General features: G+C 52.8%; 9 protein-coding genes across 9 annotated transcripts; 4 read left to right on the top strand and 5 right to left on the bottom strand.

The window, feature by feature from the left end:
* Window positions 1-508: 508 nt before the first annotated feature.
* Window positions 509-1,352, top strand: SPBR_05241 (uncharacterized protein; the record flags this gene model as incomplete). The annotated part of the gene is made up of 2 exons (XM_040763518.1): window positions 509-834; window positions 902-1,352. The coding sequence occupies 2 exons, from the start codon at window positions 509-511 to the stop codon at window positions 1,350-1,352; spliced, it is 777 nt and encodes a 258-aa protein (XP_040615938.1).
* A 333-nt stretch (window positions 1,353-1,685) lies between these two features.
* Window positions 1,686-2,207, bottom strand: SPBR_05369 (uncharacterized protein; the record flags this gene model as incomplete). The annotated part of the gene is made up of 1 exon (XM_040763646.1): window positions 1,686-2,207. One exon carries the CDS (start codon window positions 2,205-2,207, stop codon window positions 1,686-1,688), a length of 522 nt encoding a protein of 173 aa, XP_040615937.1.
* A 5,257-nt stretch (window positions 2,208-7,464) lies between these two features.
* SPBR_05337 (uncharacterized protein) lies at window positions 7,465-8,061 on the top strand (the record flags this gene model as incomplete). Its single annotated transcript, XM_040763614.1, has 1 exon — window positions 7,465-8,061. The coding sequence occupies one exon, from the start codon at window positions 7,465-7,467 to the stop codon at window positions 8,059-8,061; it is 597 nt and encodes a 198-aa protein (XP_040615936.1).
* An 891-nt stretch (window positions 8,062-8,952) lies between these two features.
* Window positions 8,953-9,189, bottom strand: SPBR_05441 (uncharacterized protein; the record flags this gene model as incomplete). Its single annotated transcript, XM_040763716.1, has 1 exon — window positions 8,953-9,189. One exon carries the CDS (start codon window positions 9,187-9,189, stop codon window positions 8,953-8,955), a length of 237 nt encoding a protein of 78 aa, XP_040615935.1.
* A 1,056-nt stretch (window positions 9,190-10,245) lies between these two features.
* On the bottom strand, window positions 10,246-10,632 carry SPBR_05410 (uncharacterized protein; the record flags this gene model as incomplete). The annotated part of the gene is made up of 1 exon (XM_040763687.1): window positions 10,246-10,632. One exon carries the CDS (start codon window positions 10,630-10,632, stop codon window positions 10,246-10,248), a length of 387 nt encoding a protein of 128 aa, XP_040615934.1.
* A 1,114-nt stretch (window positions 10,633-11,746) lies between these two features.
* SPBR_05301 (uncharacterized protein) lies at window positions 11,747-12,436 on the bottom strand (the record flags this gene model as incomplete). The annotated part of the gene is made up of 1 exon (XM_040763578.1): window positions 11,747-12,436. One exon carries the CDS (start codon window positions 12,434-12,436, stop codon window positions 11,747-11,749), a length of 690 nt encoding a protein of 229 aa, XP_040615933.1.
* Window positions 12,437-13,290: 854 nt separating this feature from the next.
* On the top strand, window positions 13,291-14,106 carry SPBR_08945 (60S ribosomal protein; the record flags this gene model as incomplete). Its single annotated transcript, XM_040767071.1, has 1 exon — window positions 13,291-14,106. One exon carries the CDS (start codon window positions 13,291-13,293, stop codon window positions 14,104-14,106), a length of 816 nt encoding a protein of 271 aa, XP_040615932.1.
* A 950-nt stretch (window positions 14,107-15,056) lies between these two features.
* SPBR_04872 (uncharacterized protein) lies at window positions 15,057-16,808 on the bottom strand (the record flags this gene model as incomplete). The annotated part of the gene is made up of 4 exons (XM_040763149.1): window positions 15,057-15,675; window positions 15,746-15,978; window positions 16,040-16,289; window positions 16,513-16,808. 4 exons carry the CDS (start codon window positions 16,806-16,808, stop codon window positions 15,057-15,059), a joined length of 1,398 nt encoding a protein of 465 aa, XP_040615931.1.
* Window positions 16,809-21,353: 4,545 nt separating this feature from the next.
* On the top strand, window positions 21,354-23,642 carry SPBR_04731 (alpha,alpha-trehalase; the record flags this gene model as incomplete). The annotated part of the gene is made up of 2 exons (XM_040763008.1): window positions 21,354-23,422; window positions 23,495-23,642. The coding sequence occupies 2 exons, from the start codon at window positions 21,354-21,356 to the stop codon at window positions 23,640-23,642; spliced, it is 2,217 nt and encodes a 738-aa protein (XP_040615930.1).
* Between the last annotated feature and the right edge of the window lie 1,777 nt (window positions 23,643-25,419).

Genomic DNA, 25,419 nt, shown 5'->3' with positions numbered 1-25,419 from the left:
GCGAAGAAAGCCCCAAACACTGGATTCGTAGTGTTTTTCGAGGGCCACATATACCATACTTATGATAGATCTAGCGCCTGTCCTTACTGTCATATTTTCGCACTGCCGCACTGCCGCACTGCCGTTCTTTATTATTTAATAAGTTAGTAATTCTTTGATACACTTATGCGTTAAAACAGAGTCTCCGACCTCTATTTTATTATTACTATCATCGTTATTGTTTTGCCCCTTCGTTCAAAAATCGAGGCTTCCATTTTCCTTATTTGACACAAGGCTGTGAAACTAAAGTTAAGGCTAATTCGTGGAGGTCAGGCAAGCGCGGCTTTAGGAGGTGCCCCACATCCCAACTCTCCAGTGAATTGGCTGGCTCGACCACAAAGTCACCGACCTCGACCCATCCTTCAACCTACCGCCGACGATTTGCGCTGCGACAGATACCGATCATCTCCGGCCCGTACGCCCCCTCCACATCCCTCCGTACCTCTACCGTCTCCTCCTCGCCTCCACCATGGCCAGCCTCGCGTCGTCCGGCTTGGGCGGCGTCGGCAAAGGGCCCGCGCCGATACGAGACCCCCAGCACCAGCACCAGCATCAGCATCAGTACTCACAGTCACAGTCGCCGGCACAGCACCAAGCACAGCCGCAGCATCAACAACCACCCCAACAGCCCCAGAGCGGCCTGCGCTACCCGACGAGCGGTAAGACCATCTACCACCGGCCGCTCAACCGCACGCGCAACGCCGAGCTTAGCCAGTCAGCGTTTGCCTACCTCTTTTCCGAGATGGTCGGCTACGCCCAGCGCCGTGTCACTGGTATCCAGGACCTAGAGAAACGGTGTGTTCTGTCCTTGCCGCCCTCGTCTGTTGCCTCCGCGCTTGGCTTCTGCAGCTAACAACCTCAGCCTCAACGTCCAAGGCCACCCTATTGGCGTCAAGCTCCTCGATCTCCTTCTCTACCGCGAACCACCGCGCTCCCAAGTCCGCCCCCAAACCATCATCGCTCTCCTTCATTTCGTCAAGATCAACGTGTGGACACACCTCTTTGGCCGTCAAGCCAATGGCCTCGAAAAGAGCAGCAACCCACAGACGCCCGAAGAGTACATGATTATCGACAACGAGCCCCTCGTCAACCAGTACATTAGCGTGCCGCGCGAGATGAGCCAGCTCAACTGCGCGGCGTACGTGGCCGGCATTGTCGAGGGCGTCTGCGACGGTGCTGGGTTCCCAGCACGCGTGACAGCGCATACGGTCGGCCGCGCCGAAGAGGGCGAGATGTGGCCCGGCAAGACGGTGTTTCTTGTCAAGTTCGAGCCGCTGGTGCTCGAGCGGGAATCATACCTGGGAAAGAGCTAGAAAAACGGCTCCTGCGGCAGCCTCTGGGACGGTCCCTAGAGGTGTAGACTGCACACGGACCGCTGTCATGGCCTTGTCGTATCCGTTAGTGTCTTCTTCTTTCTTGCTCCTGGTAGCTTGGTGTATATATCTCGGCGTTTCTCCTTTGTTGCTTCTTTACCATGGGAAACTTAAAAAATGCATGTTTCTTTTGCCCTTGTTCCTATGCTATGCCCCTAAGCAGACGTAATTCATGCCCCGTTTGTCGCAAAGCCCATAACCGTAACGCCGTGCCCATCGTCGTAGTATCCATGCCGATGTTTTGCAGTCTCTCCCTCTCCGCCCATGTTGCCTTCACCGCGGCATTCCACGGTACGGTCTGGATCCAGCTCCGGACTGTCCACGCACCACGCCCCCTGGGCCAGGACTTGCAGCCGGATCACCAGCAAACCCGCCACCGCCGCTGCCCGCACCGGCGAGGCCGGCCCCGATGCCGTTGGCGTTGTAGCCATAGTAGTAGGCATAGTAACCGTACGAGTTGTTTGTGACGCCGCCGGGGCCAGACGCGCCGCTGCCAGCACCACTCCCGCCGGTAGCATGCATACTGCTGCCATCATGGGTGGCTCCTCCACCCCCTCCACGTGCGCCGCGCGGCCCGCGGCGCATCAGCTGCGACAGCCCCAGGTCCTTCCATGCAGGCTCGCGCACAGCCTGGGTGGCGCGCTGGATGCCAAAAGCGGCATGCTGGTCGGGCACAACGTCGTCCTCGTCCTCGGGATTGATGGGCTGGTGCTGGGGCGGGACAAAGATGTCGTCGTTGGGGAGGCGGTCTTTGCAGACGTCTTCAAAGAGGTCCGCGTTGCGAGGGTGGTGCATGTGCACCGACGTGTAGCAGCCGTCTTTGTTCTGAAAAGTCAGCGGGTTGTCAACAACAGCGTAGAGGGCATGGTATGCTCACCATTGTGGGTCTCCGCGTGGTCGTGGACGCAAACTTGAGGTTGTCACCGCGTCTGGATGTTCAAGTAAGCTCAGTATGGAGGCACCGAATGCACCATTAATTGATTTGTTGGCGGGCGGGGCTGCTTGTCGAATTGGGATTGCTGGTGGTGGTGTTGGTGGTTTTGTTGGTCCGATCAGCACAGTCGGCCAATCACAGCTCAAGGCTGTCGGCACTGTAAACAGCATCTCGCCAGCAGCATCGTCAGCCTCATCTGCAATTGCTGAGATTACGAATCTTACCTATGAAGCCATATTGCTGTAAAAGTATTCAAGCGTTCTCACTGTATATATTTCTTTGCAAAACCAGATTTCATGATCCTGTACGAAGTACACGAAAATATAACCATTTCCCGTCCGTGACATCAATGCCGTCTGTTTTATTCCCCGAAAAACAGACTCTTAGTCTTTGCCTTTTACTCACTCAACATTCATGCGCCATCATGCAGGATTCAGCTGTAGGCAACGCCAAACGGAAGTTTGCCTCTTTTCTTCCTGCATCTTCCCTTTCTCAATTACCCGTAGGGAAAGGTGCTTTACACCACACACGGGAGACGCGCAGGACACGGACGGAGTACTACTCGTAGATTAATAGCGGGAGATCTTAAACTTGGATGCCCGTGGTCCTTTGACATATCTAATGATTTTTTTATTTAACAAAAACCCATCGGCCTTCAATTTCCTCGCTATTGTCGTCTGGCGGCTGAAGGGGAAAGTTATTTTGTGTCTATTGTCGATACTGTCTCATGACGAAAGAAAAAAATAATTAGAGGGCCGTTTGCAAAATGGGGTGGCTGAGGTGAAGCGGCTGGCTCTGCAGTAGATGATAGGAGCCCGAACTTTGAGATATGATGTAAGTCACTTCGGATCCATTGTACGACATGTTCCATCGGAAGGTTACAGCTAGAAAACGAAAAGGAGGAGGATGAGATGGCGCTGCCAAGGGGCAATAAAAGTTCACCAATACGAAAACCATGGAGAGCTAGGACTGCACATGACAGACCACAAAGTGTCAAAGTGTCACCACACATCTTGAAAATACAAGCGGACTGGGCAGCACGTATGTTTGATACTATGCAGCACGAGTGGCTTATTGCGCCGCCACTCTGCGCAAATTGAGTCGTCAACTTATTAAAAAACTTACAGTATGAATCTCCTGGGACTGAGAGCTTACGGGGTATTTACATCGCACTCTGTACTCCGTCCGGGCAAACTTCAACAATTTTGTGCTTCGTCAGGGGCATGTTTACAGGAGATGGCTGATTATCCACAAGAACGAGACTTTCCAAGGAGAGTAACTGGGAAAATCAAAACGCTCTTGCATGTCGCACAAACATGCTCCGTAGACATTGATTTGTATGAGTGGCCAGGTGCTGCTAGCCTCATGTTCGATTTGCCAACTCACGATTGTTTATCGGCCTGTATCTTACTATTTATCTTGGTCCACGACATGCATGAGGGGGCGGATGTTCTGACGTTGCAATGGCATTCAACGCCACACTGATAAACAGTCAGGCGGTGGTGAGTAGTTCACGGCTAGACTACGATCTCCGCCGTACGTACAGAATAGAACTTCGCATGTCGTACACTCGACGACGATGTCTTACTACCCAGACGGTTCAACTATGTTCTGTTTCTGCACGGCCCGCAAGATGAGGCGCTGTAGGCCGCTTCTTGAGGTTCTTGGTCTTCTTGGGACATTTGATTTATTGGATTACGTAGAATCGGCAAACGAGTTGGACACAACTGAGAACATTCCACGACTGGTTTAAAGAGGAGAAGAGGGCATGCGGCGAAAGATGCACCTAACTTTAGGCAAACCAACTTTCTCAGTAGCTTGTGTTTGTGGTTGTACTCGTCTATAACTTGGAAGAACACACGCCGAAGAAGAGGTGGATAAAGTCGCTTCTCGAGATATAATTAATATTGAGGAGATTAGACTCCGGTGGACCTTCGCCCAGTACCACGCCGCTTGCGAATAGGCGAAAACACTACGGGGTGCTGTTAGTCATAAACACCGCGTACGGCGTACGAAGCATGTTTCTCGCCCCTTTATTTCGTTGAATCGATTTTCGTATTGTCACTGGTAGTCATGTCGGTTTCGTGTTTTCTACTATTCACGATGTTGTTTCTTTTTCCTCCATGCAGTGAAAGCCCAATGCAGTCTGCATTCGGCGTAAAATGCAGGTCAAAAGGGGGAAAGGGAACAGTTATGCGTCCTGACTACAATGCATAACTGTTGAGTGCACGCTTGAGCGAGAAAAAGGCAACCAAACCCGAGAGGACGATGTTACTGGCCGCCGTCCAGTGTCGCAGCCACCAACTGCTGAAAACTCAGGAGAGTGAACTGGCCAGACCGTGCCTTGCTTGGCACTAGCCAGTCGATCCAACCCCGTTCGCACCAGCGGCTGCGCTAAGGCCAGGAACAACTAGAAAACAGAATGAAGGATGCCTGTTCCAGGCCTGGTCGCGCCGGCATACTGCAGATGGATCTCGTCACCCCCAAACCTTGATCACAACAGCCAATCACAGCCGACACCATCCGTAGCCTGGCATGCAAAGCCCAGAACTGAATGTCAGGGGCATAGTTGTACATACCCCAGCCGACTTGCACACCACACTTTTCATCCAACCTCTTCTGATCCTGATCCTTCCGACCATAGAACACATCGCAGCCACTGCCTATTCTCGTGGCCCTTTCCTCGACATTCGTTTCTCCACGGGTCTGTCTCGTGCGCAAAGACGGCGTTGTAAGCGATCATACCCTGTGGAGCGGTGGTCTCGTCTGGTCCTTCAAATCTCGTCTCGTGTCGCATACACTGTCTCGACCTTGTCTTTCTCTTCCCTCCCCAATGTCTCGGACGGCCACGCCATTGAGTCTGCAAATAGGGCCCGCAAACAGGCTCTAGACACAGGCCACAAAAGGGCCGCAGTCTGTCCAGCCTGTTGTCCTGTCCCGCACGTCGCATTGTCTGGCGCGTCACTCCAATTACAGGAAAATAGGAATATTTCAGGACCGCACGTAGGACCACGGACTCTAAAGTCCGCGCAGATAGATGGGCTCTGCATTCTGCAAAAGCAAGTAATGCTCTGCGATGCACAAGATACAAGCGTGCGATGCAGGTCGTTATGTGCATCGTAAAACAGTCGACGTCACCTGTCGTACTGGCCGGAGCGAAGCGTTGTTCTGGCATGGAGGCCATTCGGATAATACCTGTTTTTGGCTGGTGATGGCTGGGTACATGTCATTTGTGCGCCCAGATGTACCTCGCGCCACAAATTAAATGAAGTGGGTACATCGCGCTCGTACACCCATTTGTACCCAAACCGCAGAAGCCCGCCTAGTCAATATCGCAGCCATTTAATGTTTTATCTCGATACCCTCGCTCATTTGTCTCCCCCTTTCCGTACACTTTTCGTCTGCTTTTTACTCTCCACCTCTCTACACCTCATCTCTCTTGAGCTTTGCATCTTTCCCGTAATCAACACGCTTGCCTCGCTCTCGAGCTTCTTTCGGTATCCTACAAGAGTGTCGAAGTGTTGAATCTGGTGGCGAGCTTGTGCTCAGTCGCAGTACGTCGTAGCTCCACAGCATTTCGCGTGCTTTGTATCCGTGTTACTGATGCCTTTGCTTAATGAATTGAGAGTTTTGGCCCCCCCCCCCCCGGCGGCCCCCCTTTCGCTGCTGCCCTTTGCAGTCGTATGGAAGTACCGATTAGGGCAATTTGCACACGCAAGCTCTTGTACTCCGCCCGCCGTGTTTCTTTGGATAACCTTTGCAGGTCGTTGTTTCCTTTTTCGGCAGTGCATCTTTCCATAAGTCTCGATGAGGGTGTGGCTCAACGCATGGACGGTCCTCCTATCCTTGTTCATGCTCTTTCCTTTTTCTTCCTCTCAGCCCTCAGTTAGTCCGTACGACGTAGAGTAGCTTTGCACCTTCCCCTCTTTCTACGTTCCTTCCTCTTTTTGTACTTTGCAAAGTCGCTCTTTCTCGTCCTTTTTCCTGTCGTCCCTCGTCGTTCTTGTTGTCGGCTGTTTTTTCGATCTCTGCTTTTGATCCCTTCTTCATCTCTTTCTGATTCTTCGCGTCTACCCTCTTGTTTTATTTTCTTTCTTCTATTCGGCTTCGGTTTATTGCTCGTAACACCCCCCAAGGCACCGTCAAGGACTGAGACCCTGTTTTCCTAAACCGGACAATCCAACACCAAGGCCCTCGCTGAGCGACAAGAAATGCACACGGAAGCTACGACGACTGACACAAAATACGGAGTAGATTAACTACAATCAAAGATTTCTCGTTTTCCTGCCGAGCTGCTTTTCTCCTGCCTCTTCTTTTTACACTTCTTTTCTACTCTCTACTTTTTGCCATCCTCCTGTCGATTACCTCAGAAGCTCATACCAGCTTCGTAAGACATCTCTAGCGAAATAACAACACATCGGATGCCTCTGCTTCTCCTGACCTTCTTGACCTCGCGCTAGCACTCATCGGACGCGAATCGTTGCGAACCTATCAAGAAACAATTGGTATGCAACCTTCCGACGCTGCATCTACGCGCGTCATTCTCTTGTCATTGGCCTTGGCTTTACTTTATTTCTTCTTCTTTTCCGTTCTTCGAATCATTTGGCCTGCGATAAGCTCTCGTGTTAGGTGGCTTTGGTTATCTTTGGCCGTTCTGGGTTCTCGACGCTCTGAAAAGTGTCTCAGTTGTCGCGATGCAAAGTGCATTGCAGATGAGCGAGGGCTGGGAGAGTGAAGAGATCTACAGTATGCCAATTTAGACCTCGGGCCCTAGCCTCGATCGACCCCCATTACGACGTCCACAGCTGCCATCTTTTATTTTACGTCTTGGAGGCGCACAAACAAATGCTAACATACGAGATTGCGCCAGCTCTCTTTTTTTTTCCATTTGAAGGGATACACTTTTCTGCCTCCCATATCTCGGTCCACGTTCATCGCCAAACCCGAGTCCGTCTCCACGCCAATCGCCCTGTGATTTGTGTCTCCTGAAAGAGCAGGCCTCCAGACCAGGATAGACCTCCACTCTAGGTCCGTCTATTTGGAGACTACGACGAGCAACGAAAACGAACAGACAGATTTATGAAAATACCAGACGAATCGACAGGAAGCAACATTACAATGGTCACGTCCAACAACGCCTCGCCCTTTCTGGCAGAAGAAGAGACGGCATCGGCCAACGAGAAGCGGCTTCACACAATAGAAACGACACAATACATCATGGAGAAACCCTCCCAAACCTCCCTGGCCTCGGCTACAGTCATCGCTAGTACCAGCACGACGGCAGAAAACCAGACGCAGGAGCTGCACGAAAAGAACGGGCGGCTCAGCTCAGGAAGCAGGCCCGAAGGCCTGACTGGATCCTCGGGCCTGCCGACACCCACATCGGGCCACCAGAACCCCTTCGACACAGACGTGGAGGCCATGATCACACATACCACTAGCGAGGGCACCAGCAACGGAGGCGCTGGCCGGCGATCCATTGCCTGTCGCGGCCTTGGCGACTCGCAAGTCTGGCCCGGCCAGAGTCACTGGAAGAAGAAGGCCAAGGAGCAAAAGATGAAGCGGTCGTGTTCCTGTCTGTCGCGGCTTAGCAAGCGCAATCGGCTCATTGTCAAGGTGTTGATCGTCGTTCTTGTTGTGGGCGTCGCCATCGGCGTCGGCTTGGGTATCAGCAAGCCCCTGGGTGCCCCAATTTGGGGACAGCGCAACTCATGAGGACAACCGGAGGCGACACTACAGCTTTCTGTCACGATTTCTCGACCGTCTCACTCTGCTACTCCTGTTCGACCTGCCTGGTAACGGACTTCACGTTGATTTATCATGGGGAGACGGTATCTTTGGCCCCGACCGGTGCGATGCCATCAAGCTTTCGATTCCCGGGTTTCTGTTATCCTCTCCTCTTACATGTTCACCTCGCACCCATCGATGTCGGCCACAGATCACGACGGACCCTTTTCTTGTTCTTCTGTACCTACGTCTTTTGGCATTAGCTGTTTTTGTTCCTCTCAGCGATATTTGGCGAAAATTGCACGGTAGGAACCAACTCACTGTCGTTTTCCCGGTGTTTATTCCAGATCCAGCTTCTTCCTATCCCTTCCATTCTCTATCAGTCTCCTCGCACCATTCTTTTTCGTTTCTTTTTCGTCCTTTATCTTTCATCTTAGACTATGTAATTGAGGCGTTATGTGTACAACTGTTGGATTTGTCCAAAGCAAGACATATGCATGGAAGGAGGCAGGGACGACATGTGGTTTGGGCAGGGGAGTGAAAGCAAACTTTATACGGGTCTCAGCGTCTCTCCGTGTGTTTATTTTTTATTTATTTTTTTGATTTCCTTGTCTCCCCTTCTTGCTTCCTCGTTTACATTTAGTTCATTCTCTCACAGCCGGCGATGGGAAATTCAAACACGATTCGGTAGATAGCGCTTTTCGTTTTCTCTATTCTAAATTCTATCATGAATACACGTAACGCTTGGAATTAAGATTACGCTGCATTGTGCGGTTTGCCGTATTTTATTTTTCTTTAAATAATAACAAACCACGTCTACCTCCCCGGTGTCGTTTTAAAAGGACTTATTCCATCGAATCGGTATCTTTTGATCGCGGGTTACGGCCGTTCCCCGCCAATATGTGCCGGCCGCGGTTGAGCCAAGAACTGCGGCATGCTGCCCGTAGCCTCGGCGTCAGACGTAGATGCAGATGCAGCCGCAGACGCAGATGGGGACGCAGACGCAGTCTCAGATGCCAGGTTGGCAGCAGAGTTTGCACTGGACGCCTGTCCCATGACAATCGGTTCCGCCGACAATCGGTCTCCCTTTGCCGTGTATGGCGGCAAGACCGGCATGTCAGAGGGAGAAAACTCGCTGTATGGCGGCGCCGGCTGCCGCGAGTGCCGTTGGGGAGACATGCCGTATTCAGCGGAATGATCTGGCTCCAGGTGAGCTGGAGAAAGGCTCCGGAGAGCGGGCCGTGGAGCTGCTTCGGCCGGCTGGGCTGGCTGGACTGGTTGAGCGGGTTGGGCCGGTTGGGCCGGTTGGGATGGCACTCGTGGTGAAAGTTGGACTGGTCGGGATCTCAGAGCGTTGCCATAGTATGGGTGACGTCGATTGAAATCGGCCTGGTCGTCTAAGGCCTGTTGTTGTTCCTCCTCGGACAATTGTGGTTGTTTATGAAGCCAGTGCCGGACATAAATAATCGTGCATAATGTGACAGGGACAATGAAGGTGATGAAGCAGACGTAGGCGCTATCCATGATTGCAATAAGGTTTTGTGTTGATCATTGATATAGAGATTTAATCGTGAGACTTGGATGGGTGACCCGAAGAATGTCGTTTAAAACGAGGTGATGGTGATGGCAGGGCATAGCACAAAGTAAGTATCCAAAGAACAAAAAAAAAAAAAGAAGAAGCAGAAATTGCAGAATGCGAGCCCTAATCATGCGACGTGGATAGTAGACACGTGCCATAGAAAGGGAAGCAAAAAAATACTTCATTGTGCACAGTATAAAAATAGATAGTTATGATGATGCTTACTCCTGAAATTCAAAGCGTCGTCTCACGTGTCCCAACTGTAGTTTATATTTCTCAGTGTAACAAGAAACGATTAGAAGAGTAACAGATGGAATGTAGCATTAAAGGTAGAAGAAGCTCCGGACACGGCTGTAAGTATTTCGTTAGTAAGTGGTGCCATGCAGCATGCTGTAAATAAAAAAGAGCCAACAAAAAAGGGGCTGACATAAATGTCGCGAGGCTAGCCAGTGTCACATGTTCCCACAACCATTAAAGTAATACAGGTACACTAAAGTACAAGACAGTGAATAATAACGGATAAACATTAATATAAGGAAACCGTAGGGCCAACGAAAAGAACATGCCAAAAAAATTAATCGTTAAAAAAAAACCTACACGGAGGATACAACAGTGGAAGCTAGGCGAGTTAGACGGGCATGTCTCTCCACCGGCCCTTCAGGGATCGTCTCGAAGCGACCGTTCTGCTTGATACCGCGTTTCTGTTGGTACGTCAGCTCGTGTTGCTGCACCTGCCACTGGCGCTGCTGTTGCTGATGGTATTCAGGATAGTACGGCATCTCGTATGGGGCGTCGTACGGCTGGCTATACGGCTGTTGGTAGTAGGTCGAAGGCTGGAATTGTGCAGTCTTCTTCTTTTGGGGCCACTGTGGCTGCTCGACAGGACCCGGAGGCGGCACGAACGGCTGCGGCTGAAGCTGCTCTTCGTCGCTCTCGGCAGCCTCCGGCGTTGGCTTGTTTGACCTCGTCAAGAGATCCATGACGCCGCTCTTGACCTTGTTTTTGACCTTGCGTTGGCCTCGCTTGCAGCAATAAACGACGAGACCTGTCGCGCAAATCAGCAACGCGGCGCCAACAAGGAAGCTGATGGTGACGGTCCTGCACGTGGATGTCTGGCACATTTGAGAATTGTGTGCTGTAGCTGTTTTCAAGACCATTGTGATAGTGGGAATGCGAAGCGAAGGGAAGGGCAGAAAAGTAGACGATGGTATCGATTCAATTCAAGATGGGGTGAGTTGAAACTCGTGAAGAAGTAAATGCACTCACAGATGAGTAGGTTAGAATTTGCTCCAGAAGAGTTGCTGAGGAAGATAATGACGTGAACAAGATTCTGGAAAAGGCAAGTGATGATATCTTTCATATATATATATATATATATACGGCTTCGATTCCCTTTAACTTTCCTTCTGCTCGTCGATTCATGTCATGTTTCTTTCCGCATTTTTGTGTGCCTCCAAAATTGTCTTTGTTCTGTTTACTATGTGTGCTCTTTTGGAAGGGCTCTGTTTCATCTCCCCTTTCTTCCTCGGACAAAAGGCGTTCCTGACCTTGCATAAAAATAGCTTCTGTCCCTTTTATTATCAAAGGAACAATGCTAAATAAATGGAAAGGCACAACAATGAAACCGCCGGGTTGGGGCTGCATATGTGACGATAAGTGTGGTCAAACGTTTGCGATTGTGAGAATATCAACGAAATGGAGGGATAGATACGAATAAGTGGTAATAAATCCACGCTTATATTGTATTTGTGAGGAAAACAACTAATCGCATTGGAATACCTTCGTATATACGTAGAAAAAGAAAACCATGAGCCGTAATAAAATAAAAAAAGCCATCAACACACCTGCACTTGTTTGTGTTTTTTTGGCAGGTGGTTCCATCGCATTGGCATCGACAGATAAGTTTTTCGACCCGAATCTACCGTGCTACATCGTAATATTTATCGTGCACATTTTGTTATCTGTGTGCATCAGAAAAGAAAAAAGACCGTCGCAACCTATGAAAACAACGCAAGCCCAGATTATATGCAGCGCCGAATTATGGTATCTATATTGTAAAACAACAAAATGAAAAGAACACGAAGCAAAGCTAGATTAAGGCGACTCGCCGGGGTTAAGCAGCAGTTCGTAGCCGTCCTCGGGCGGCAGTACATATGCCGCAAGTGCCAGGCCCAGTCCGCACAGCGCCGCCAGACTCCAGCTCACGGTGCACAGCGTCCACGACGTGCCCAAGTGCCAGCCGGGCACCAAGAATCGATCATCGTGGTCGAGTAGGTACGTCACGAGGGCCATGGCCCCGAGCTGCAGGAGCGCGACAGCCTCGACGAGGGGCACAAGGACGCGCCAGCCAAAGTCGCGGCGCATGCGGCCGCCGCAGAGGACGACGAGAAAGCCGATGAGGGCCACAACTTCGGCGACAAGGGCGACGGCCATCAAAAAGCCAATGGTGCGCCAGACGGTGCAAAAGACTTGCTGCGAGGGTTCGGCGCCGCAGTCCCAAGAGCGGTGCGGGAAGGAGCGGCAGGTCGCGCCGCTTCCGGCAGACGAGTAGGCAGAGGTGAGCGGCGACGCGGGCGAGGTGTCGGTTAGAAAGAGAGGCGGTGCGGTGTTTTCGGACGTGCACGACTTGTGCAGACCAAGCGACATCCAGTAGGGGTCGCTGCCGTCGGCGGTGGGATACATGACGTAGTAGACCCAGTTGGGGATGAGGGTGGCGGCGACGGTCATGGCGGCGGAGGCGGTAAAGGCCAGCATGGCGCCGCCGTAGACAGACGTCCGTGTCATCACGGCGGTGAGAGAGGAGCCGTCAACGTAGATTCGATGTGTTTGATGAGGTGGGGAGATACGGCAATGTGATGTTTGTGCTTGTTTTATGAGTTCGCGTTTTGCACGTGAAAGAAATCCGGTGGGTGTCAGATGAGCGAGTGGCCCGAGGCTGCCGTCTCCCGCAAAAGTCGGTGCCTGACGGCAGGGGACGAGATGGGTATTTGCGATGGATGGTGAATGATTATATGGGTGCACAATGGATAAGAGATGAAGTGAAAGAGGATTGTGAGAAAAGAAAGAACTCAGAAGAGACCACGTCGAGAAATGGACAGGAGGGGAAGGCGCCGCGGCGAAACCAAAAAGGGAGGAGAATGACGGCTGCCTTGCCCTGTTTTGTTCTTTCCCCAGATTGCCCAGTGCCGATCTGTTTTAGGGAGGGGAAGACGTGTTAGTCGGCAGGGAGGCGCAGTCCCGTTTGGTCGAACGCAGGTATTTTGCTTCCAAGGAAAATTCACGTGACTGCACTATCTAAACACGTGATTGTTTTTTTTTAAGCTCGAAATTCAACTAAGCTTCCTGCCCCTAGTTTTTTTGGAGTGGGTCTGTTGGCTTCAAAGCAATTTTTTTCGGTTGCTCTGCAATAGTGCTCAGACGACAACAGACGACATACGATCGTTTCACGGCGACACGACGACGACGACAACGACGACTTCACCCACAAGTCTATTGCAAGACCAGGCCTCCTGTCGAGATACTCTCCTAGAATTGGCAATACTGGCGCTCCTTTGACCCTCACATCGCCATCCACAACAGACTCACAACTGCTCCGGCGAGAGTCGCGTGTCTCGCGACGACCGACCTCGATGGCATCAATGACCCCAATTATCTCTTCTTCCGGCGCGGCCGCGTCATCAGCAAGACGGCTATGGGCCAGCACAGCAACTACGTGCAGCCTCCTCCAATCGACCACCTCCACATCCTCCGCATCCCCATTAATACCGTCACATAACCAGCGCCTCGCCGACCGCCGGCATCAGTCGACGGCCAACCGCACGAAGCGCGCACTCAACATTGCACCGCATGCGTCGTTTTTGACGCGCGGCGGCGGCCGCGACAAGGCGGGCGCGGGATCGTCGTCGGGCGCGGCATCCGAGGTGGCCACTGCCTTGGGCACAATCGAGTCCAAGTCGGCCGCTGGTTCGACGACGACGCTCCTCTACAACCCGCCTGCCAGCGCGCCCTCCGTCTACCAGACGCCTTTTAAATTTCTGCCCAAGTCCGACCCGCGCCGCCGGTCCAACCTGACGAACCTATTTGCCAGAACATCCTCGACGACAACGTCTTCGACGACCGCCTCGACTTCTTCAGCACCGACACCACGGGCACCTGCGTTGGCCCACCGCAACTTTGCGCCTGCCCCGCAGCAGTACCACTTGACGCCCGAGGACGTGGACGAGATCCGCCGGCTCCGCACCCAGGACCCCCTCGAGTGGAGCGTGCACCGTCTAGCGCACAAGTTCCAATGCTCGCCGATTTTCGTGATGATGGTGGTGCGCAGCAGTGCAGAGCACCGGGCGGCGAAGCAGCAGCAAGCGGCAGCGGCGCGTGCACGGTGGGGCCCGATCCGGACCAAGGCGCGGGCAGAGCGCGTGAAGCGCCGGGAGATGCTGTTCAACGGGGAGTTGTAGGCAGCATTGGAAGGACAAAAGACACGGCCGGGGCGGTGTACGAAAGGCGGGCATTGTAGAGCATGTGCAGCATTCACCATTCCACTATTTGCCATTATTGTATTAAATCATTTGCAGAAAAGGCACACCATGTACAAATATATATCAATCAAAATTCACAACCAGCGATTGAGGCCTGGGTGAGTTTCTTGTTGCTGCAAGATCGTGGACTATAAAGCACAAATTAAGCTATGGAGCAACCAACACTGTGTCAGCTCTACTCCTTTCCATGTCTGCCCGTCTGACGGTGACGTGCCTGACATCCAATCCCAAGTACGCCGTGGCGTCGGGACGCGATAGAGTGTCCAATAAACAGGGCGACACTTGGTGGATGAGTTCTGCCGTAAAGCAAAAGTCGCGCTCGACGAGGGCAGTGGTAGTTCTGCATTGGCCACTCCCTGTCGTTGTCGTCTTCGTGGACAGTTTTGGGCAAGGGTTGCAGAAAAGTCTAGCGTTAGGCGTGTGACAAACCGAAATGAAATAGATTCTAATTTTGTGAACGCAGTATTATTCGTAAATTGTGAGTGCTTTCCTATCCAAAACTCCATATCCAAAATTAATATCCAAACGTATTTAAGCGCTCAGGCGCCGCTACGTCCACTACGTACTGTGGCATAATTATGTGGAAGCATTTACGGTCGGGGCTGGCACCCCGATACCCAAGAACTGTATGCGGTTTTTATGTACGCAGCTAAGGAACGCATCTTTGGCAGAGACACATTAAAACACAACAACCAAGGCGACCCAAATGCCGTGTTTGATCATGTAGGGGTCACTTTCTTCTTGTCGGTTGTGAAACTAAATTATGCCATAAGAAATGGAGACCTTCGCAGAAACGATAGAGATGGAGAGCGAGAGAGAGTGAGAGAGACAGAGAGACAGAGAGACGAAGCGACCAAAACGTGCCTTACCTAGTAGTGCGCCTGCAAATCCACATGGTCGTCCGGGCCATGGTTGCCTGCGTCACGCTGGCTAGGAATCGGCCGCCAGCACCAGCCGCACCAACTCCGTACACTACCCGTGATCTCACGCTCGAGAATGGCGCCCCGTGCCAGCTCATCCTCCCAGTCGTGGACGCAGGCGCCCACCCGCACCATCTTGACGCGCTTCCGCTTCACAACGCCACCGATGCCCTCGATCTCGTGTCGAGCATATCCTGGGCCAAGTGCAGGCGACGGGGTACGGCGGTTGGTCAGAGCGGCCGCAACCTCGGGTGAATAAAGCGGCGACCCGACTGTGGCTGCAGCTTGTGTAGCTGGCGCGACAGGAACCGCCCAGGGCGACTCGTTCATGATAGCCGAGGGCGACACGGCTGGCGATGCCAGGGGGCTTGCGGAGCCTGCCAACGAGCCATTGGGCGAGTCTTCGGCCTCGCGTGCGTCTTCAGCATCGCAGTCAGTTTCCTGTTCGCGCTCTTTGGCACAGCAACAGTCCTGGTCGCGACCGCAAATCACGCCACGATCACCCTCACCGATGCCCGTTCCGAGACCCCCAAGCACCTCGCCGTATTGTGTCCGCCACTTCCAGATGCTGCGACATTGCGTTAGTGATTAGGCAAAGAACGGAATAGAAAAACACAAGGGCTCGAGGGGACACGTACGCTCTGTAGTCGTAGTCGGCACCACGGATACTACGACCACACGGCTGACAGAGCCAGACCCCCTCAGACGCACAGCAGCAGATGGCCAGTTGCATTACATCGGATTCCAAAGGTGTAGAGGCAGGCAGGGGCGGCTTGGCGAGCGTAGTGAGAGGTGCCTTGACGCAACCATCACAGAGACGGCGATGGCGGTCACGGAGGACAATAGGTGCAGGAGGTTTGATCGCGCAGTTCTAAAAAAGTTAGCCGAGTGCGTTGGAGCATCTGAGGCCGGTCAAAGCGCCGGAAACTTACTCTACACACTATAGTGCCGCAGCGCCGGCAGCCGCCCACCATGTCGCGTGCACACTCGCCCGCCTTAGTATCATATGATGTGCGCGCCTGGTCTTCCATGTAGAACCAGTTGCCCGCGCGTGCCCGGTACCGCAGTGTCTCTTCGGTGTCGACGGGTAGATTTTCATTGTGGCATCGGAGGGTGGACGCGAGCAGCGGCTTGCGGAACTGAATTAGGCCGGCACGGATCTGGCGACAGGTGCGTGCCAGGCTGTCCAGGGTGTTTTGATCAATGAAGGAGGCAATCGTGGCAGAAATTCTAAGTAGCCGACAAAAGAAGGGGAAGGAAGAAGAACATAAGGTTAGTGATCCCATGGGGAAATATGACCGATGACAGTACATCACAGTACGCAACGCAAGCACGTAGAGGCAAAAGGGTCACGTAAAGCAACAGCAGAGGCCGCGCAAAGAAATCAAAAGGGGGATCTGCCTACGGATAGCATCCCAAAGCCTCTGTCATGGAATTCCAGTTGGGAATCTCCACAACATCGGGCTTGTGAGCCTCCTCGACACTGTCGTGGGCATTGGCGTCATCCTGTATTGACGGCCCTTCCGACTGTGTCTTGTTCTGTGTCTGGGGTCGGATGGGGGGAGACGCAGGCGGCGTCCGCACCTGTTGGGCGTGTGCACGGTCGAGAACGGCGGCGGTGCTGCTCCAGAGCAGCTTGCCGTGCTGCAGGTGATGCGGCGGCTCGACATCTTCGTCGTCTAGGTCGACAAAAATAACCATGGTGGATGTTGGGACAGGTATTCGTCTGTTTTGTTATCTGCAGTAAAAAGAAATGAGAAGAAACAAGACAGGAGAAGAGACAAATACGGGCGGATCGTATCAGGCTCTTGAGGGATCTGCTGTATTGAGCCTGAGCATAGATAAGGTACGACGATCACAGCAATCAGTCGGGAGGAAGCGATGGAATGCGATGGGGACAAATGGACAGCAGTATAGAGGGGGGCATTGAAGGCTGTCAATATGATGGAGAGAGATGCAAATGAAGATGAAGACGTTGCAAGGGTGAAAGACAAAACAGAGACGGCTCCTTCTTCGGAGAGCTTGAGGAAAGAGACAATGCCGTCGAAGGGAGGTGCAAAGGCAGGGATGGGCGGTGACTTTGTTCGTTGAAACTAATGAGCAACGCCTTACACCTATGACACAAGCGGTTGCATGTCGCGTCTACGAGGGAATCGAGGCACTCGCTACAAGTGGGGTCGAGAGGGGAAGGAGCTGTCGAGGTCGCTTGGGCGTTCCCCTGATGGGCTGGCCCCACCACCAAGAGGTGCTAGGCGCGCCCTCCATGTGACGGGCACAGCGGGCTAATAATAACCACAGCAGGCATAGGCACGGCCATTGCTCCGTCCTGACGATGACGTCCAGCAATTCCGTCGACATCGACCTCCTCAATCTTCACAACCTTAGGCTTCTTAGGATTGCGTCAATCTCTTCATCTCTGCTCATATGTCAACCTCACTCATACGCTCTGAATCGTTGATAGCGCTCGGTAGGATACATCCCCATCTGTTCCGTTTTAGCGAAAGCCTGACGCAAGCGTTGGGCAATGGTTTCCTAGGTTGTCTCGGTTGTATCATGTCAGGGCGGAATGCAATGGAAATACTATGGAGCCTTATTGTCTTGGGAGGTCCGGGCGAGGGTCATGCATCATGAGGTATGTACATCGTACAGTGATAACGGAGCAGAAGTCAGACAGGTGAGATACCTTAACAATTATACAGGCCAAGTATCTCGCTCTGAGCTACGGTTAATGCTCAACATGTGCACGGAAGACCGCCACACAGAGCAAGGAGCAAATGTGATATTGGCATGCTTTGTAAATAATACCCTTCCTCTTCAACCCCACGCCTTCACCCGCGGTCCTTACGTTACGGCCACGCACAGTGTCTGCTTTACTCGTGCTGGGTAGGCGTTGTCTAGCTGTCGATGACTTTTGCCTCGACTGCTGACAGAAATGATCTTGCAGAGAGATATTTTGATACGACATGACAGGAAAAAGCTCGTCAGCAGGTGGGGAGCTGAAAGCTAGCACGCAAGCCGCTTGGCGCAACTCGGATCGAGAAAGGGAACTTTTCATGAAACTTGAACGTCAATTCGAAATATAAAATGTGTCATAGATTGTGCATCTTCTCCGATCGGAGGTTGGGAAAGGAGAGTATCGAACACATCTCTATAGACTGTCACTGAAATATCGACTCTGTTGTGGAGGGCGGAGTATCACTGTTGCACCTCCAGTTGAGGTTGGGCAAAGCTGGAACGGGGAGCCGATGTCCACCCAATTCTCCGCCTCAACACTCTTCCGTCAATCCCTTCACATCGTAGCTTCCGGAACTATTCTCTACTCGCGAAACCTCTATTCATCAAGTTTCCTGCAAGTTTCCTGCCATTGGACTTTCCATGCTCACGGCCATTAGTTTAGAGTCTTTGAAGTTCCAGCGTAAACTCCTTGGTGTAGTACCGGACATTCCCCAAAGACGCCTTCCGGCTTCGGCGCCTTGCCGTCACAACAGCCTCACTCTCCGCCTTATGTCCTTTTTTCTTTCTCCTCCACTCTTTTTATCAGATCCTTTAGCCTCCACAGCTACTGAAATGAGAATTTGTTACATTGGTTCTGGTCTCCGGTCCTCATTTCGAACCGACGGGTAGATTATCGTACGCTTGCTAGTGCTGGCGCTTCCTTTCGTCGAGCCTGGGATTTCTGTATTTTTTTAGGGGGGGGGATTGGGGGCTTGTTCTATGGTTGTGCTCTTTCTTTCATCCTTGTCTCTGAATACTCTGCTCGTTGACGATGTTGTCAGACCCGGTACATAGTTCTACCACAAAGCCCTCAAGAGCGAGGCCTCGTAGCTACGTGACGGAAACAGTATGGAATGAGCTCAACCGCGGCCGACATACGGGGGAGAGGGCTGGCTGAGTTCAAAACTGCGACACTACAACATACAATTAGACCGAGGAGACATGACGACGGTCATGGCTTTCTTGTTCACTGTTGTATTTGATTCTTTTACATCTCTGCTCTCTTTCCTTTCCTTGCCAGTCCTTGTTTACCCAGTCCCACCAATCCCAATTACTCCCCGGTACTTGAAATCCAGTCCTGCATGGTACACCAGTTTGGGGCGAACCAGAATCGTCAGGGACACACACAAGGCTGTCTCATATTTGTCAGTTCGCCTTCGTCTCGGGGCATGACTATTGAAGTGACGAAAATGCCGCCACAGAATGCTGACCATGTGGTCGAGCAGAGTTTGCACTACCTGCAGCGTTTTTCCTCCTTTTCTATTTCCCCATCTCTCCTTCCGTGGCCCAGCTTCTCCATTTGGCAATACTTCGTGTTCCCGTTGATCTGTCTGTCCAAACATGCCCTCCTCGTTCCCGAGGTCCGTCCGCCAACCAGGTTGAGCTTGCCCTCTCCAAAGCTCCGTCCCCGTTCACATACATGTCAACTTGGGTGTCCCGTGCTTCGTTCCCTTTTTGCTCACCTTCTTTTGCTATTTTTCTCAATCTCTGCCTGCCCCGTGATCGGATTTGGGTGCGGCTTGTCCTTTTTGGTTTAGCGTTATTTTCTCCTGTTGAACATTCCGTGGGGGTGCTCATCTCAATATGAAGTTTTTCGAGGGCATCTGAGGTTACGGTCAACAAGAGCTCACTGCCAGGCCCACGTTGTTGTTGAATGTTGGCAATTCTGACTGTCTGCCGTGGGGCATGGCTTCAATGACTGAGGGTCCCTGAACAGTGTCCAACTGCTTCCGGCCTAGCGGGTCTGGTAACTGCCTGGAATGCAGAACGCCGGCCGACAAAACAAGGTGCCCGGAGCACTAAAGCTTGTCTCAGTTCCTCGCAAGTCCCGACTGTCCGGTACTCGTCGAAGGCGAACATTCTTCCCCTGGAAGTCACCGTTTTTGGTAGGCGTTTTTGCCTCCACCGTATTCAGGTCCGCTTCCAGAGGACAGCACCTGCCTTGGACAGCACCTGCCTTTGAACGGACATGTACCACAGTCGACCTACACTAGCTCCTGCCAGGTTCGTCGCTCTTCTGTCAAGCAAGCTGCAAGGTCCTGACACCCTGCAGGCATCGTCGTATTTGCATTCGTTGTAGCTTTGCATATGATCCACCGAAACGCCTCACCGACGACATTCCGCCGCTTATTTACAGGTACTGCTGTGCTTGCTGTGCTGTTGTGCGCGTCGATGTATGCTGTAAGATCGACCATCCCACTGTTGCGATAACGCCGCTCTTTCATCCTGCCACCGCATCCGCACCTTCCCCACGCCAATGAGAATGGCCGTAGCTGCCACTTTGTTCCCTGATTATGCCCTCCCCTCCTTCCTCGAATGAGAGCAAATGTAAATCAATTAGGAAGGCTACGGTCAATTGCTAATAAGAACAATCCTATCAAGCTTGTGGCAATCGTCTTCTTTCTTCTCCTTTTCTTCCTCGTCAGGATGGCCGTTCCTTTTCATCGGGCATCGTGCACATCCCACAATCCTGTCTGTTCCTTACCACCTCCCCGCCCCACCCGATTCGAGGACCTTACCTGAGACGGCGCCATTCCAGTCCAGCTGGCTAGCAGGTTCGCTTCGTCACACGCAAAACGGGTTCCTATTGCCTCCTATCCACCGACATCGACTTGACTTTTCTTTGACCTTTTTGAGCTCGTTCTCTTCCACTCCCAAACCTTCCTTGTTTCTCTTCCTCTTCTATTCCGTTGACCATACGTCCGGTCACGTATCTGCAGACTGCGACGCCCGCCTCTCCTCTCCTCCTCGAGATCCTACCACCCCACGTCGAAAGCCAGTTTCTCTCCGATACGAAGACTCTTCTATCGGACGATATCTCGGGCAACGATTCCCTTGACAGAATAGCGACAAAACCCCCGTCTCTGAGTCTCCCTTTCGGGACCCTTACCGCTTTTCGCTCTTCTCCTGTGTGTCGTTGAAATTTTTTAGGTCGTGTGACGTCTGCATCGACCGCTGCCGCTTCCCGCACGTTCTGCAACCCACTGTCGGTGTGTTTTGTTTCGTTTGCAACGTCATTTCAGGTACGGATTGCCAGGGGTGGGTGCAAGCGCAAACCAAGCAACGGTCCAACCAGTGACTGCACGTTACGCTTCTCCCGTGGGGCGGCATCATTTGGACCTGTCCCAACAGTATTATTCTCGCTCCTAGAACCGGCTCCTAATTTCGTTTTCGTCTTCTGTTTCTAACCCTTTTCTGTTCAGAACATCCCTAGGCCTCGGATTCATCTCACCCCAAAGCGCAAAATCGACCATGGCAGCCCCCTCCTCCAACCCTCCCAAGAGCCGCGGCTCCTCGGACGACTTCAGCGTCTTCGACGATGCCCGAACCTACTACACTTCCGAGGAGCGCCACGCGAACCCACGCGCTGGTGCCCGTACACGCACATACTCCCAGAACAGCTTGCAGAAGCAGTTTGCCCGTCTCGGCGTCAAGGAGCCGTTCCGGCGCGGCAGCCACGACGAGGCGGCACCCGCACGGCGATTCCTGATTGACGTTGACAGCACGCTCGAGAACCTACGGAACCAGGAGGATACGGATGGCAACTTCCAGATCACCATTGAGGACAACGGGCCCAAAGTCTTTACGCTGCGCACAGCCGCGTCTAACGGCTACAATCGCTTCGACATCCGCGGCACCTACATGCTGTCCAATCTCATGCAGGAGCTGACTCTCGCCAAGGAGTACGGCCGCCGCCAGATTGTGCTGGATGAGGCTCGCCTCAACGAGAACCCGGTGAACCGTCTCTCTCGCATGATTCGTGACCAGTTCTGGGACAGCCTGACTCGCCGCATCGACGCCTCCAGCATTGAGATTGCCGCGCGCGATCCCAAGGACTGGACCGATGACCCGCGGCCACGCATTTACATCCCGCCCGGTGCTCCTGAGCAGTTCGAGTACTACACAAAGCTCGCCAAAGAGCGCCCCGAAATTCGTCTCGACGTGCAGCTGCTGCCCGAGAAAGTCACACCCGAGATCATGCGCGACCTCAACGACAAGCCCGGACTGCTGGCCGTGGACATGGAGGAGGTTGTAGACCCCACAACCGGTGAGAAGACACTACGTGGCCGACCCTTTGTGGTTCCCGGTGGTCGCTTCAACGAGCTGTACGGTTGGGACAGCTACATGGAGTCGCTTGGTCTCCTGATCAACAACAAGGTGCACCTGGCGAAGAGCATGGTGCAGAACTTCTGCTTCTGTATCCGCCACTACGGCAAGATTCTGAACGCCACACGTTCGTACTACCTCTGCCGTTCCCAGCCCCCCTTCCTAACCGATATGGCGCTGCGCGTGTATGACCGCATACGCGACGAGCCCGACGCCCTCGACTTCCTCCGAACCGCCATCCTGGCGGCTATCAAGGAGTACCACAGCGTCTGGGTGGCCGATCCGCGCTTGGACCCTGTGACGGGCCTGTCGCGATATCGCCCAGAGGGCCTGGGCGTGCCGCCCGAAACCGAGGCCACCCATTTTGTGCACGTCCTGGAGCCGTACGCGAAGAAGTACGGCATGACCTTTGAGGAGTTTGTACGTGCGTACAACTTTGGAGAGGTCAAGGAGCCAGAGCTCGACGAATATTTCCTGCACGACCGCGCGGTGCGCGAGTCGGGCCACGATACGTCCTACCGACTGGAGCGTGTATGCGCGAACATAGCGACGATCGACCTCAACTCGCTGCTGTTCAAGTACGAGCTAGACATTGCCCGGACGATTCGCACCGTCTTCAACGACAAGCTCGTGGTGCCGGCCGAATACTGCGTGGGCACGATGCAGCCCGGCCAGGTCGAGACGTCGGCGCTGTGGGACCGGCGGTCGAAGCGCCGTAAGTTGGCGATTGACAAGTACCTGTGGAATGAGAAGGAAGGCATGTACTTTGACTACGACACGGTCAAGAAGGAGCAGTGCACGTACGAGAGCTGCACGACGTTCTGGGCCTTGTGGGCAGGCGTGGCCAGCCCCAAGCAGGCGGCGGCGATGGTGTCCAAGGCTCTGCCCAAGTTTGAGGCGCTTGGTGGTCTGCTGTCCGGCACAGAGGAATCCCGCGGCAAGATCTCGCTGGAGCGTCCCAACCGGCAGTGGGACTATCCGTACGGCTGGGCGCCGCAGCAGATGCTGGCGTGGACGGGATTGTACCGCTACAGCTACGTGGAGGAAGCCGAGCGGCTGGCGTACAAGTGGCTGTTTATGATCACCAAGGCATACTACGACTTCAACGGCGTGGTGGTCGAAAAGTACAATGTGACGCAGCGCGTCGACCCGCACCGTGTCGACGCCGAGTACGGCAACCAAGGCATGGACTTTAAGGGTGTTGCCAAGGAGGGGTAAGTACTAAGTACTCTCGTCATTCTCGCCGCTGACTTCTTTCTTCTCTTCAATATGCTAACGACGTCTAGATTCGGTTGGGTGAATGCCAGCTACGTCTACGGCCTCCAGATCATTCGGTCGCATGCACGCAATGCACTAGGTACCATGACGCCGTGGGAGGCGTTTACGGCGGCCATTGAGCACGAGCGCGAGAAGGAGCTTGCCTCGATGGAGTAGTGGCCCTCGGTACGACGCGGAGCGACAAGGACAAAATTGATGCCAAGGAGAACGACCACAAAAATTATGGAGTCGTTTAGACTTGACAAAATAAAAGGAAAATCTGAAAGGGGAAATTCACGAAACGAATGGGGAACGGCAACAACGTACCCAGTTGGATGAACTGTACCAGGACAAAGAGGTTGAGAAGGAAGTGGACGGGCAACGTGCACCGGCTGGACTGTCCGGTGCAGCTCGGTAGATTAGCTAGGAAGGGATAACGCGGCGGACGGCAGCCGAAATACGGGACCGAGACTGACGGAAAGCAACGACAGGAGGAGATGGAGATGTAAGACGGAGAAGCAGAAGAAGAAGCAAACGACGAACGGAGTGGAGATGACTCACTCGGATGCTTGTCTGGGGCATCGAGAAGGAAGCTTGATTGCATTCTTTGCTGTTTTTCTGTCACAATTTTCTTTCTTGGGGCGAGGGGCTTTTGTTTGCTTGCCGTTTTCACCTTTTTTTGCTTTACTATTTGTTTGTCTTTCGTATGGCGGAGTTGCATTGCCTTTCACAGTTCATAGATTGGCTGGCTCTTCAATTTGCATATGCCGGACTGCTCTTGCTTTTTTGTTGCATATTCGAGGCATAGCATAGACAGCCCTGGTTGTACTGAACAACAAAAACAGCTTCAGTGTATAACACCACAAAATGAAGCCAGACTGAGAATCCTGACTCGAGTTTTCGTTATGATTGGCAACGATTGTACTTGATGTAGGGTGAGGGCGAACGAGTTGACAGTTTGCCAGGCCTGGCTGGCCTTGGTTTTGTGTGTGACCCTAGCACCTCATGACGCAACAGCCGAGCGGCTGTCAGAAGCAAAAGACGTACTACTCCCTTAAAAAGGTGGCTAGTCGTACATGCCTCGTACCCAGAAAACTGGCGGGACTAAAAAAAAACAGGTGGCCCTCGGGGAAAAGATGGTTCGAGACACGAGAACAGGGCGGTAGATGACGGTAGAAACAAGGGCAGCAGCCTTGTCGTGGTCATATTGCCCATCCATTGCCATGTGACGGACGATGAAGCCATTCGGAGGACGCAGTGGCCGTGTGAGATGAGGAAGCGATATGCGAGGAGTAACCTGGACACACGACACGAGACACGGAATACGAATTGCTAATCCTACGGCGTGATATGATGCTTGCCTAATATGATTGACATGGTGGAAAAGGTCGATGCAAACTTACGACGTATGAAGTTTGGGATTTACGAATTTACGAATTCACAAAATCTCCTCGCCCGAGCGATGCCCAAGCACTTGCAAAGATCAACATGAAAAGGGGACACCAAGACAAGGGTGCAAAATAGTATCGAAACGGTGCTCTTGGAGGTACAGTGACAAAGCGAGAAAAGTACAAAGTACAAATCGACAGGGCGACAGAACCGGCCATGTACGGAGCCGGTGCGGCAAAACACCACAGCACAGGGTGATGCCACGCGGTTTTCGGCCAAAATGCCTGCAGCCTTTCTTTTCCAGATGCGATAGCGTCATATGCCAAAAGAAAAGAAAAGGACGGAGAGAAAGCAGCCACAGCTGTGATCGCTCGCATGATGCGCATTGCGGCCAACGTCGCATGTACCAATATCACCTCTCCAGCCCCTAAACCGTGGCCCGCAAAAGCCGCAGTTTACACGCCCCTTACCCCGAGCGGTACTCTCTTTCTCCTCCTTCTCAATTTTAAGCCTTCTCTTCTTCTTTTTTATTCTCCAAAAAAATGCAGGCCGTCCAAACAGGAAT

Source organism: Sporothrix brasiliensis (genome assembly GCF_000820605.1).
Source record: "Sporothrix brasiliensis 5110 chromosome Unknown Cont21, whole genome shotgun sequence".
Taxonomy (NCBI): domain Eukaryota; kingdom Fungi; phylum Ascomycota; class Sordariomycetes; order Ophiostomatales; family Ophiostomataceae; genus Sporothrix; species Sporothrix brasiliensis.
The sequence above is the reverse complement of the archived record's forward strand: the minus strand, read 5'-3'. Positions and strand labels throughout refer to the sequence as shown.